The 15,742-nt window shown below is 34.4% G+C and overlaps 1 protein-coding gene across 1 annotated transcript in view; it reads left to right on the plus strand.

Annotated features, from left to right (window-relative positions):
- The window catches only part of LOC134541608 (titin-like), a 449,326-nt gene that overhangs the window by 368,258 nt on the left and 65,326 nt on the right, over positions 1 to 15,742 (plus strand). The window contains exon 3 of the mRNA XM_063385159.1: positions 7,322 to 7,530. Coding sequence (XP_063241229.1) covers positions 7,322 to 7,530 — 209 coding nt within the window. The remainder of the gene's footprint in view (positions 1 to 7,321; positions 7,531 to 15,742) is intronic.

Raw genomic sequence — 15,742 nt, forward strand, 5'->3', positions numbered from 1 at the left:
TCGCAAAAGAAGGATGGCTTCGCTAGACTCCAAGGAAAAGGAAGTTCGTCTTGCATGTTGGTGCTCCACAGATGTCTCATGGCGTAATATTAATTTGACTGAGTAATGATATTTTTTAATTCCACCTGATAAAAATATTGCAAGTTTTGATTTAGTAGCAGAAATTATCGAATTAAATGTAACTCCAAATAAAATGACATGTCTCATTAGTCAAAAAAAAAAATCCATGCAGACAGCGGTTTCTCAGAATAGTCAGAAACACTTGAAGAAACCACAGGAATGATTGCGAGAACACGGGAAAAACCATCAAAATATTGACAAGAATAATCAGGAGCACACGGAGAAAACCATCATAATATTGACAAGAATAATCAGGAGCACACGGAAAAAAACCATCATAATATTGACATGGATAATCAGATGCACTCGGAGAAAACAACCACACGTTTTCTTTGATATCATAAAATTACAGGAAAAAAAAAATATTTAATAAAAATAAATAAAAAAATTTAAAATGAAAAAAATTACAAAAATACATAAAATTCTGGCTTGTACTGGAACTCTATCTTTGTTACACAATGAGAAGTTCACAAGCTAGCAGAATCTATTTATGTATGGCGGGCACCTTAGTAATAAATGATTACTGCACTCTAGCGGATAAGAACTAAACTAACATGGCGTCAGCGCACTCTCGCCGACGAAAACAAGATGGTGGTCTCCAGCAGACGAGGACAAGATGGCGGACATGACGTCATACTACCTGACGATATATATGCTTTGAAAAAAAGTGGTGGTAGTCAGTCTGCCTGCAGCCACCATTAAGGAAGGAGCCTGTCGCCATTTTTAATTTTTTTTTGCCCTCACCGGGTTCGAACCGAGGACTCCGAACTCCGTGTCGTTAATGTTTGTTTTTTATAAATGTTTTATTAAAATTTTATTATTTAATTTTTTTTATAATTTTTAAAAAATATTTTATTAAAATCGGATAATAAATAAAAAAGTTAAAGATGGCGGCCGTAACGAAAAATGCATCGGTGACGACATAATCCAAGATGGCGGTCATGGTATCCTTATTCCTAGAAATGGCTTATAAGCGGCTATCTCTTAGGAGTTTTAAGCCAGTTTTAGGAATTAGGGTTCTTTCTAGGGCAAAACGACTTTTGAGGATTTCTGAAATCCTAATTTTTGGATTGTGGAATTTTTTGCGATTTTTTGGCGGAATTTCTTTTCACAGAAATTGAAATTTTGGCGATTTTTGAGGAATTTTGGGCAAATTTTGCCCAATTTTGGCGGATTTTGACACATTTTGAGGATCAAATTCAAGGTCAAGGTCAAAGGTCAAGGTCAAGGTCACAACCATCCAAGATGGCCGCCGTGACGTCACAATCCAAGATGGCGGTCGACACCACCGGCCACACACCACGCGCCGGCGCCAGTCCCAGCTCCGGCTATTATATACTACTCATGTTCTGCAACCAGTTGCCAGATAAGGTTTACAGGTTCACACTCTGCTAACTGGGGGAATAGAGCCATTATTTTGGCGCTGCAAGCGAGGGAACAACACAAAGCAGTATTCGCGCAAGTGCCTGTCTAAAAAACTGTTTTTGAGGTACTCTCGACTTTGAACCAACACTGTAAAATGCTTACAGTTGATACTGTGTTAAATGTTATGATCGGGACATTATTTCGTGGACATTCTGTACTATCGCCGGCGCGCCGTGTGCCGACCGTACCCGCAGGAGCACCCTGTGTCCGTACTTGGAGTGGGGGAGGCAGGATGAGCCGGCCAGTTGTCGCGACCCGCGCGGCGAGCGGCGAGGTCTAATGGCGCGGACGTGAAATACGCGCGGGCCCCGTCGGCGATAAGCGCGCACCACGCCTGCTCCTCCTGGGGACTCAGTTCGCGCGCCAAGCGAGCCCGCGCACATGGACCTGGCCGGGGCTCCGGACCCTCCGTCCGTCCCAGGATACAAACAAATTGGTTGTCCGTAAAGTCGGTTTACGGACGATAGTTTAACGTGACAACGTCATAACAAAACATTCATGAAATGATTGCATACTTTTATGAATAAAATTGAATCATTCATATTTAATTATCACTATTTCGTATGGATACAAAGGAGTGAAATTAAATATACAATTTAATTGAGTATTTACTTTTATTTGCACTCATTAATTCAAGTAAGTTTATTACTTTAACGAAGATATTATTTTAACTATAACTTTTATACATGTTTGCTATTTAACTTCTTCCAATCTGTGTTATTCCGGTAAGGATAGGACGATGATAGGAAAAGTAGGAAACGAATGGGAGTGTTTCAAGTTTAATGTGCCTCGAAAAAGTCAAATCGATGGTTGTTCCAATCGAGTGGAAGAGAGATCGATGCGGCGCAAGCGTACGATGAGCTTAACGGGACACAACGTAACGGGACAATGTGCGTTCCGGGACACTTTTTCGTGCGTGCAGCCGGCGTTCATAGATTTATTAGACGTCACGTCAATATAAACACTAGTGAACATGGAATAACAAGATTACAGCCACCCAGCTACAGCTTATCTCACAGAGAGCTTCTTTTTTAGAAGGATTATTGTAACCCATATATTAGGTAGGATACAATAAATGAATTTCCTCCCACATCCAGCCCAGCGTGGCTAATACACAGAAGCAGCAGGAATTGTGTTTGCAAGAAGTATACATTCAGTGGCGGTTTGCAAGCGTGTGTCTTTCATACAACATTGACACGTGTTTTCAATTGTTAAATAACATAAATATATGTATTAATACCTTTTTTTTTAACAAATAATCAAAAAATGGACTAAAGAAAAAGTATTTAAATAAATTATGAAAATACAAATTATAAAATGTTAAGTTTCCTGTTCTCAACAAACGTTATTTATTAAAATTTCTGTGTGTAAACGTTTGATTTCTAAAAGTCTACCGTAACCGTGATATTTTGGTGTGACAATTTCTATTAAAACTCAATTAAAAAGTAAATATACTCAAAAAATGTTTTAGTGGTTGTACTGGACCAGCTACGGCCCTGCGCGCGGACGACCGCTGGGGTTCAAGATGGCGCACTCTCTGTGTGAAGATCTGCGGGCAGAAAATATAATAATTTCAGAAGGATAGCCAGGAACTCGTTTACATCCGGAAGCAGTTTCCCATCAACAAAATTATTTCAACGTCTTCATGTTTTTCGGAACAACAACAAAAAAATAATCTTAAGTCGTGCAATATTCCTTAACTCGTACTAGCTGAAGTTACGCCTACACGCGTTTTCTTTAATACTTCAAGAGATTGTACGCACGTTACGTAGCATACATTCCGTGGGAACGTTACTGCAGTAGTGTTTTTGCCAATAGAAATCAAAGTAAGGAAATTTATCTTAATTTTTTATCACCCTTCCCATTTTTCTGAAATAAAAAAAAAAAAAAACATCCCAGATTGCTTTCAGTAGTGACGTTTGCGCTTTTATCTAAGGATGGCAAGTTTTATGTATGTTTATGTATTAATATTTCTTTGTTCTTTCTTCGAGTCATCTCTATGATATACAGTGCTATCAAGAACAATGGTTATGTCAATCCTCCCAATTGCGAGAATTATTCAAAGACAGTTTGAGAGATTTCAGTTATATAGTTTAAGTATGGTTTTCGCGTTAAATCAATGTAAAAATTTCAGCAAGGTACACAATGATATACTTAGTAGAGACAAAGGTGGCATTTATCGAGAAGCAATCGTTACTCAAAAGCACACACATCCAAATACAGATATAATTTTAAAAATTTTAAAATTACTTAATAATTTCATAAAATTACTTCACAATTGAAGATAATCTTAAATGTTTTATGAATTTATGAATCGAATCATAAAAAAAATATTACACTATCTCACTAAAGATAAGAGCTTTCAAATTGTTTCACTTGTCTATTTCTCTATGTTACAAAGCCATTTACACTAATAAAAAACATACCGTAAGTGCTTTGATTCTCAGGTTGTACGATATGTATTACATTTACCGATTGAGGCAGTGAAAAATATAAATGCAAAGAAATAAAGTTTTCCTCGCGTTAAAATCATTTTAAAAAGTTTCTTAACCATTGTCTATCTTATGTTAATAATTTTTCTAAATGCAGTTATTTTGTCGAGACGGAAATAGGCCATGATCCTTATTATCTCCATTACAAAAAAAATAATTCTCTTATTTAAATATAGTTTCTCTAGTTATACTTTTTGGAATTACCAAAGCTTGTACCTACGATGCACCAGCAGCGACTGTACTTTCGCTGACGTATAAGCCCAGGCGCATCTCATGGGCTCGGTATCGACGCGCACTCCGTCATCGCTGAGCTCCTGGGGCGAGTCCTCCAGTTGACGAACACAACAATGACTAAGTAAAGGACGCATTCATGTACACAGACACTGGCTCGACACCGACTAGCCATGAAATATGTCCACACCTATAACTTACAAGTGATATGTCCACACGTGTAACTTACAAGTGATATGTCCACACCTATAACTTTCGCTGGAAATTTCGTATTTGCAAATACTATTTTACGAGTACACGAAATACTTAATGTTAAAAAAAACTGTTTTTTATAGGAACATGTGTTTTTTTTAATGGTATTTACGGTTAATTTATGAGTTTGGATGAGTTCAAAATACTAATCTACCGACAAGAGCAATTTAAGCGGCTTAACATTCTAGATTATAATGTTTACTTACTGTAATCCATTCCCTAACAAAGTTTACTCACACAGTCAAAGTCAAACATGAAAGGGCTCTAAAGAAAACAAAAAAAAAAGTACTTTTAAGTCAAATATTCTTATGTATGAGTTAATAAAGTTATAAAATTTCAAACAATGTTAGCCAGTGCTTATTCAATACATTTTTAAGAAATAATATTTAATTATCAAAAACAATGTTAAACTAGTGACTTACATCCCAATCTCTTATGTTTATTAAGTGTGTGTTTTAATATTGGAACAAAAGTATATTTATTATTTGTAAATGCACTAAAAAATAATTTAAAAATCCGTTTCGAAAATAAATAGTTAAAGACAACACAACGTGAGGCCAAATTTGTTGTTAGCTAAGTTTTTAATAAAAGTTTTGATAATTAAATATTATTTCTTAAAAATGTATTTAATAAGCACTGGCTAACATTGTTTGAAATTTTATAACTTTCTTAACTCCTACATAAGAATATTTGCCTTAAAAGTAGTTTTTTTTTTGTTTTCTATAGAGCCTTGACTTTGACTGTGTATGTAAACATTTTTTATAATTCATTACATAAATAACCAACATAATTTATTACAAGGACACTACTAAAGGTAATAATGTATATGTTCAAAAAGTAAAACAAATCAATTTTAATCTCAAACGTAGTACATTGAAGAAAAATATAAGTAACGCCTTTGATAAAAATATACTAAAATTAAATTTAGTTTTAATTTCCATTGACCTTACTACGTAGATAAAATATAGTTTCCAAATAAGAATTTTTATTTGAAAACGTATGAAAACGCGTGTTAAATACAATATCACAGAAGGGTAACCCCACAGAAGCATGTTCGAGAAATTCTCATGAGACATTTAGTTCAGCCCAGAGTTAATGTTAAAAGTGAAATGTCATCATATGTGTGCGCAAAAGAAGTGGATGATTAGTATTATGATGCCCACGGCAGTACGCATGCTAACGCGTGACGAACGAACCAGTATAAACTATGACCAAGATCAGGATGCGACCGGCCTGTTAGCGACTCGCCCACACGTTCCATTACAATGCTTTCCTAGTCAGGGATGTATCTGTATCAGCGACGCACGCCGTTGCTTCTAGCGCGCTATTTCCTCAAAACGCATGGCTCTGAACTGGCGCGCAGTCTTCTCGTCGTACATACGGAAACTTTGAAACTCAAGCCGTAATCATTACATAAGATGGCGTAGAAATTAAGCTATTAGTGTAATGTAATGCCCTTGAGTGCTTCCAAGTATCAAGTTCAATGTCTAAAAATTACTCGGAAAAAAAAGTGCAGCACAAAAAAAAGTATTTTAATTTCTGTAAGTCTTAAAATTGCAAGCAGTAATACGAAGTACTGCATGCCGTATGTGTAGAGGGGTTTTACTCCTTTGAGCGGGCCATACACGTAAGATTTCCGGTTCGGATTCCCATTAATGTAATCCGCACGTGAGTGGGCTGTATTATTGTACAGAACCGTCGGCGGGGCTTGGCTCACTTCTGGCTCGCCACTGGCTCGCGCTTGTAGAGGGGGGGGGGGGGGGGGGGAGGACTTGCGAGCCTGGCTCGGGCGTCCAAACGCCAGGAACTGAAGACTGTAAGATGTGGTACACAAGGTGCTACGTTGGCGACCAAGGTGTCCGTGGGCATCTCTTCGACCGTAGAAAAAAATTTCTTTAAAATTTTTTTATTATTTTCAAGCGTTTCTTGAAGTCGTACTTCTGTAAGTACGTTATGAAAAAAAAAGTGATAAGAGTACATTTTTACAATGCACGCGTACCATGCAACGAAATCTTTACAGGTTGAATTAAAGACTGAAAACAAAACAAAATATATAGAAATGTTACATCTGCTTTTAAATATTATACTTTAATGACTGATATTGAATACTGCTCAGTACAATTTAAAACCTTTATTTTTGCGAGTATTAAAGATATACATTTTGTGTTTATAATATTCCTAGTGCTTTTATATAAATAAGGTTATGTTCCCGAATGCAACATTTTTTCGCATTATATATTTTTTTTTTTAAATAAATAATAAATATTAATCAATAAGAATAACTTTCATCATATTTATGGATAATAAATATTAATTAAAATATATATGGATGATTTAAAATAAATAAAATTAATTCATTAAATACAAATTTTTGTATTCCTATTTTATTTTAAAAATTTATTTATGTTAATTTTGATTGAATTTATAATCAGCCGAAAGTAAGTTAATTATAATATCACTACAGTCATTTTATTATAATATTTATATTAATTATTTGGATTCAAAACCAAAGGTAGTTTTTTTTTACGACGGGCAAGTAATTATAACTTCTTATTTGCGTACATACGTACTTGCACCCATTTTTCTAATTTTTTAAAAAAAATAAAAAAGTAACTATTGTGACCATTGTAATGAGTAACTTAATTTTGATTCCTTTTAAGTTTCTTCAATGCTCTGTGTTTTAGAAATTTCTATGTTTTATTTATATTTATAGCTTAGTTTTTGTTGTATGTATAGGTTTTTCTAAGCGGCTGCGACCCGCCCGCGCGCGAGTGAGAGAGTGTGTGTACGGCGGGTTACAGACTCGCCGCCCGCCCAGGCGCTGCTGTCGCGCGAGGGCCGCAGCTACGACGGCCGCCGAGGGACCAAGCACCGCGGCGAGGCGCCCAACGCGCTGCAGGGAAGGGCGCCCGCGGGCATCTTCGCCACGGAGAACTCGACCGTAGTGACCGCGCAGACGGCCGGCACCGCAACCCTGCCCTGCGTCGTCAGGAAGTTCGGCAACGGCGTCGTGAGTAACCGCCTGTGGTCAACCCTCCGTCAACTTTCACATTTCAGAAACACATTCTTTTCCTCAAATTTATTTTTATTTTATTTTAAATGTGTAAACATCTTTGCTCTCGCTTAACGGTATTTGGTACCAGAAATGTCTGGAAAAATGGAACCGAAGTCGATGAACGGAAATGTGTCACGAAGTTGGCGGTCCCACATGTAGCAACTGAAACCCATATAAAGTAACTTTAATCTCGTCACTGGAAACAAATGTTTCTTCTTTATCGATAAACAATATCAATACTAATATTATAAATGCGAATGTAACTCTGTCTGTCTGTCTGTCTGTTTGTCTGTTTGTTACCTTTTCCCGGCTGAACGGCTTAACGGATCGTAATGAAATTTGGCAAGGAGATAGATTATATCCTGGGGATGGACATAGGCTATCTTTTGTCTAAAAAAATAATCTTTAAACGGGTTAAAAAAAGTATATCTTAATTTTATGTAATGTGTGTCATAGATATACAAACTGTTAGTGTCATTCCTCTATGCCTGCCGTGCAATAGCTTTCAAGCCATTACGTTACGTTTTTCTATTGTAAGGAACTAAGTAGATAGTAAGAAAAAAATAAAGATCTTGACAGTTTGTAGTGTCGCCATATTTGTTTCAATTTTCAATACCGTTTTTGTACATTACAATTTAAATTGCAAAAAAAAATCATGTTTCATAAACACATAAATAGTGAGTGTGTGTCATTTCTCTATGTCCACGAGGTCTTGCCGCGTCAATTTTCTCCTTCGGGCGAACCCGTCCGCTTAGTTAAATAAACAGCTTTTATCGTTGAATGATTTCATGATTTATTTCAGGAAAATCTGCTCTCATTTAAAAGCAAGTTTTCTAGACATTGAATAGGTGTCCTCTCTCTCTCTCTCTCTGAAGATCAATCTATGAATCGTTACAAATTTATTTCCTTTATTTTTTTAGTTTGACGATACAATATGATTTCACTAAAAATCAATTTCTACCCTTTCTATTTTCATTTCCACATTACAAAGTTTCACTTCTTCCGCGCGGTGGGACTCCACGCAATATTTTTGCATGCAATTAAAAACTATTTTTTAATGATTCCAAAGAAGTATAACTTCTCATGCGCGTACCTAAGTACACGCACCCATATTTTTATATTTAATTTATTCTATATATTTTTTTTTCTCTCTACCTAGGGCACACATAATTCTTTTAAATTTCACGTGTATGTTTTCAATGTCATTCGAGTTGTACAATTTTTTTTTGTCAAATAGGTCATTATTTATACTTTGTTTCATTTTATAAACATACGTATTTTAGGTATTATGACAAATAAAAAAAATTAGTTACACTTACATTCTTAGGTTTTTATTGTGTGGATAGTTTGAAGTTTAATATTATGTAGGTATATAAATTCTTAAACTTATAAATTTCTTCGAAATTTATTCATAGGTTGGCAGGGCCTACTAATATTTTCTATTTGTCAATATTGTAATTTTTTTACAGTACCTACTTATTTGCAAGGAGTTTGGTTTAGTGTTTATATTTTATCTGCTGAGCGTCAAGAGTCTTAGGGCTGCCGAGACCGAAGACCAGAAATATTTATCAATTATGTTATATATTATTGAAAAATTTGAATTTTACTATTTCAGGAAAGTTGATTTTTTTTATTAATTAGAATAGTTACGTGTAATTGCCATCTTTCTTTATTTTATATTAAACATTATGTTTGGTTGTGAGATAATTTTATTTATGTATGTTTTAATTTCATTTAATTTCTTATATATATATTCTTACCTACCTACTTATATTAAATTTCAGGCGGATGTTAACATTGTCGTTCCAGTTGTATAAACTTTTTTGTCAAATTAGTTGTTATTTATACTTTTTGTTTCATTTTGGACTATGTTTTTTTTTTACTTAATTCAAAGATTTGTGGTGTGTACAGGGAGTGATATCTCTATTAATTTCTATACTCCTTTGGATAAGCGGAATATTGCCACCACAGTTTTACATATAAGCAAATCCTACATATGTTTTAAACATTATGACAAATAAAAAATAGTTTCAAAACATCCTTTTTTTTTTTGGTGTGTATAGTTTGAAGTTTTAATATTATGTATGTACGTCAATTCTTAAACATAGAGTTATTTATTAATTTATTTAGAAAATTATTCATAGGTAGGTAATAAGTTTCTCTATTTGTCAATATTGTTATTATGGTAGATAGGAGTACAGTATATGCCTACATTCTTATATTCCTTTATATCTCTTTCGATTTGGAGTGTTTCCGAGCCATTCGGGGTCCTCAATATCACCCCCTCCCCCCCCTTCTCCAGGTGGTTAAAGCCCCAAAATTTTGAAAGTTTAAATTTTTTTAAAATCTTTCTCTTTCGATTTTAAGTGTTAACGAGTCATTCAGGGTCCTCGAACCCCTCGCCCCCCCCCCCCCCCTTTTCTAGGAAAAAGCCCCAAAATTTCGATAATTTTATTAATTTCAAATATCTATTCTTTCGAGATGGAGTGCTTCGAAAAATTCAAGGTCTTGAACCTCCACCCACCCCCTCCTCCCTTCTACAAAAGTGGAAGATACAAAATTTCGAAAAATTGGAGGAAATTGTATAAAAATTAAGTCATTACGAACTAAAGTGTCCGGGGAATGGTGGAACTTTTACCCAAAGTCGACTTCCCACCCAATTTTTAGGGAAGGGGGGAATGCAAAACCCCAAAATTTCGAAAAATGTCTTAAATTTAAGTATACGTTTTTACTATTTGGAGTGTTTCCAAACCATTCGGGGTCCTCAAACTACCCTCCCTCCACAAGGAGTCAAAGACCCAAAAATAAAAAAATTTCCCAAAATTTCTAAAACCTATTCTCTTTCGATTTGGAGTGTTTACGAGACATTCGGGGTCCTCAACATTACCCCCCCCCCCCCTTTTCACAGGGGTCAAAGCCCCAAAATTTAGAAAATTTCAAAAATCATTCTCTTTCGATTTTTAGTGTTTCCCTGCTATTGAGGGTCCTCAAAATATCCCCTCCCCCTCTAGGGACAAAGCCCCAAAATCTCGATAATTTCTTGAATTTAAATATCATTTCTTTCGAGATGGAGTGTTCCGAACCATTCGAGGTATTGAACCTCCACCCCCCCCCCCCCTCCTTTTTCTCAAAAGAGAAAGTCACAAAATTTCGAAAATTTGGAGGAAATTGTATTAAAAATAAGTCATTACGAACTAAAGTGTCCGGGGGATGGTGGAACGTTTACCCAAAGACGTCTTCTCCAACAAATTTGTGGTAAGGGGATTGGGAAAATTCAAAACCCCAAAATTTAGAAAAATTTCTTAAATAAAAGAATACTTTTTTACTATTTGGAGTGTTTCAAGCCATTCGGGGTTCTCAAACACCCTCCCCCCACAAGGAGTCAATGACCCAATAATTAAAAAATTTCCCAAAATTTCCAAAAACCTATTCTCTTTCGATTTGGAGTGTTTAAGAGCCATTCGGTGTCCTCAAAAACACACCCACCCCCCTCAGGGGTCAAAACCCCAAAATTTAAAAAATTTCAAATATCATTCTCTTTCGATTTTTTATTGTTTCCCAGCCATTCAGGGTCCTCTAAATCACCACTCCCCCTCTGGGGACAAAGCCCTAAAATTTCGAAAATTTCAGGAATTTCAAATATCATTTCTTTCGAGATGGAGTGTTCCAAACCATTCGAGGTCCTGAACATCCACTTTCCGCAAAAGTGAAAGCCCTAAAATTTCGAAATATAAGAATATATATGATTGGATGTTGGCATGTATGACGTCGATAAACTCTTACACCGTTTGACCAATCGCCATGAAAGTTGGCACATCGAAGTGTTTTTATCATGAAGAAGGTTTTTATGCTATCCATTTTTTTGTAACACGCCGCTAGATGGCGCTGTAGCGCATCAACTTCTAAACCTTTCAACCGATCGCCATGGGTAAACAGAAAATCATAGGTCACAGATACACAAACAGTAATTATGTGTCATTTCTTAATGTCCAACACACTGGTCATATCGCTTTCCATTTTGCTGTAACTCGCGGACAATATATCACCCGGTGTTCGGCCCGGGCAAAGCCAGGTACTGCAGCTAGTATTATAATATAACTAGCTGCAGTACCCGGCGTTTCCCGGGCTGAACACAGGGTGGAGGGGACCTTTTTCGAAATCAGATGTAGTTAGTTATTGTCTTCTTAATTTGAATGTCAAGTCTGCAAAATAATCTATATCGCTTTCAGATCCCGACAGACGTTGTTCTGCCAGTGTATAGTTATTTACCTGTATAAATCTAAAAATTGGTGGTCTTTATGTAGTCTAGACTCTATTAAGCACTATAGAAAAAAGCTTAAAAATAAGAGATTACTAATATTGAAAAGATTCCATTATCTAGCTAATGCTCGACATGCATTGCAATGCCTCATTCAGTTTTGTTTTGTAATATGTTTGAAGTAGTTACACATATACAAATCATATATCCATCTCTCTAAATATATATTTATCTCTATCTACATCTATATATATCTATGTATCTCTCTATCTCTATTTATCTCTTTATATCTACATATATACATATATAACTCCCACTATCTCCATCTATTCTATATATAAATCTCTATATAGCTCTATACATCTATATATCTCTTTATCTCACCCATTTCATTCTCTATACATCGCTCTATCTCAACTTATATCTGTCTCTCTCTATCTGTTTCTATATATATACATCACTCTATCTCTGTCTCTCTTTTATATTTAAATAAATTGTGTCATGCGTGCGCACTTATACAACAAAAACAGTCGAAGTGCCGCTATATAATATGAAATAAAAACACTTTTTGAAACGATTTGTGCTCCAACAGTTGCAAAATAGTTATACCGTATCAGAAACATTCACGGGCATGGGCTTAACAACTCACCAAAATTTCATCGCAATCGGATGAATGGTATAGGAACGCATACGGCACAAACAAACGAAAATATGAATTTACCAGACCTCACTATGTGTATGATCGTATAGCAGACATAGAGAAATTACACTCACTTACTATTTGTATGTCTATGACCTATGATTTTTTTCTTTTATAAAATGAAATTATCACTTTTTCACTCCCTTAAGAATGGAATTTCATATTAATATGTGGTCTATGTGTTAATCCAGGTAATAAGCTCGCTGTAGGCGGGGAAGGTTGATCATGTTTTAATTGATCAGCTATCTACCGGCATTGAAAAACAAATAAAAATCTATTTAAAATTAGGAGTTGGTGATAGAAGGGTGAAAATTTAGGGTTGTATGTATTTTTTAATGCTACGTTATAAAAAATAAATAAAATCAAATTTGTCCAAAAAATTAAAAAAAATGTTAGGGGTGGAAAACCCTTATCCCTTAGGGGTATGAAAAATTTATAGTAGGCGATTATCAGACCTACTGAATATGCATACAAAATTTCATAAAAATCGGTGAAGCCGTTTCGGAGGAGTATGTTAACTAACACTGTGACACGAGAATTTTATATATAAAATAATATTATTTAATAATGTTGAATCAGCACAATACGGTTAAGGTTGGGTGGTAGAAGTATTTACAGAACGATTTCAGTTGTTGATGCAAAAATAAACATACAAACAATATATAGTGTTATAATAGTTGATTTAAATGTTTTTAGGTTAATATTTTAGTAATGCTATATAAGTTTTACTTCTAACGTGTGCGAAAACTCTATAATACTTACTCTTTAGTAAATTTCAATTAGGTAGGGCCAAGGATGGCGAACCTTTATTGCTGAACGTACAATTTGTTTATGAATAATATGTAGCTATGACGTACCATCAGAGGATCTCGACTTAATGATAATAATAATCGATAATAATCAAACTAAACGCTATTTACATAAACACTATTTATTTTCAAATCGAAATTTGCATGGAAATCAAAATGTTTACTTTTTTCTGTTAAATAAAATGAAAGAAAAGTTAGTGTGATTTCGGCTGTTGCAAATTAGATGCTTAATATCATATATAAGGCTCGTACTTCGTTACTTGAAGCGATCAAGTACATAGATTCTTTAATTATTGGCGTGCCCCAATTTTTTTTTCGCGTGCTACCACTGGCACGCATGTCCTTGGTTCGCCATCCGTGTATACAGTATTTTAGTAAAATAACTTCTCAAATAACAGGCAAAAAGTCGTGATTTGTTCGGAGCAGTTTATATAGTTAATATTTCCGTCGTTTTGTTTTGCTAATTGCTGTCTGTTTGATGGTGGTAAGCAAAGTTTACGATTCAGGCAGCGAATTATAGTGGCGAGCAGATAAAATATGTATGTGAATCGAATCTAGAAATGTTCGTATTTGAAAAGTGACTGTTTTATTCTTCAGTTGCTTTATCACGCTCAGCATTGTTTTAAAGAATTCTATGTTAATTTTTTATCCGATTATCGTATTATAAGTTCATTAGCAACATGAACAACCGGAGACCACATTTGTTTGCTTATTAATAAGGTAAGATGTTTTAAAATCATTAACTAATACTGAAAGTCTTACTCTTATTTTTTAATGAATACCAATAATATTAAAGACATTAAAAGTAATTCATATCTTTAAAAGTAATAGTTAATAATTTTGTTCCATATTTTTTAAGACTAAGTAATAATAAACAAAAATTTGATAACAAATTTATTTGGAAACAATTTATATTTGAGTTTTTAACTAGCCAGAACTGCACGAAATAATAACTTAAGCTTATTTCCAATGACTTTTAGTTGTAAATATTGCTTAAATTTATTAAGGCTCGTTGGATAGTCGCAACAGACTGCTTTATTGAAAAGAACGATTGTCATACAATCTGAAGTTAGTTGCAAATGTACTCCTTAGATGACATAAACATGTTAATATTATTTTATTTTGATATAATTACTAATACCCCCACTTATCAAAATAAGCAAAACATTCTTCACTAACAATACCTAAAATGTGCATGAACTTATAAGTCTTTATATGACAGAAACTCTTAGAATGTCAGCAGGTATTTCTCCAGTACGAACATATTTAATTTTAATTATATTATCATTAATGACATTTCTTATATAATTATAACGCACATCTATGTGTTTTGACCTGTTATGTCACTGTTGACTAGAGGCCAATTTCATGGCACTTATATTATATCAATGTAAATGAATTACATATAAATTCCCAGTAATCTCATGAATTAAATTCCTTAAATAAACAGCTTCTCTGGAAGCTTCAAACATAGCTACATACTCAGATTCAGTACTAGACAGACTGACTGACTTCTGTTTACGGCCTTGCCAGTAAACTACTGACCCTGACATCATAAAACAGGATCCTGCATAGGATTTCCTGTCTAAGGCATCAGATGCCCAATCACTGTCTACAAAACCTTGTAAATCGATGTCATTTCTGGTATACTTAAAACAATAATTTTTAGTACATTGTAAGTATCTTAATATTCTTTTTGCGTAATTAACAACTTATATTATAAAAAGTGTTAAATTGGCTGAGATAGCTTACAGCATAGGCAATGTCTGGTCTTGTTAATACTGCCAAATACATTAAACTGCCAATGAGTTTTTCATAAGGAACATTTGGTAAACATTCTGTAGATTTTTCGACATTCAATTCTGGTTCAATAGGAGTACTTTGTGATTTACAATCAGACATCTGGAATCTTTCAACTAATTGTTCAATGTACTGTGTTTGATCAATAGTTAGAAATTTTTTATCTTTGTTTACATTTATTCTCATTCCTAGATACTGTCTAACATGGCCCAAATCCTTTAACTTGAACTCTGCAGCTAATAATTGTTTTAATTTTTCAGTTTCTCTGTCATTGTTTGAAAAAATCAAGAAATCATCTACGTAAAACCCAATGATTATTTTTACATCATCCTTAGTTTTTGCAAACAAACATGGTTCATATTGACTGTTATTAAAACCTAATTTACAAAAACAATCTTTTAATTTCTCATATCATACTAGAGATGAATGCTATAAACCGTAAATCGCGCGTGTTAATCTTAACACATTTCCCCACTTTTAGTTTGCAAACCTTCAGGTATTGCATGTAATTTTTTTCTTTTAAAACACTATTTATAAAAGCAAATCTAAATAGTTAATGCTCATTCCCATTTTAACACTAACAGTAAGCAATAATCTAAG

This window comes from Bacillus rossius, assembly GCF_032445375.1.
Source record: "Bacillus rossius redtenbacheri isolate Brsri chromosome 4 unlocalized genomic scaffold, Brsri_v3 Brsri_v3_scf4_1, whole genome shotgun sequence".
NCBI lineage: Eukaryota > Metazoa > Arthropoda > Insecta > Phasmatodea > Bacillidae > Bacillus > Bacillus rossius.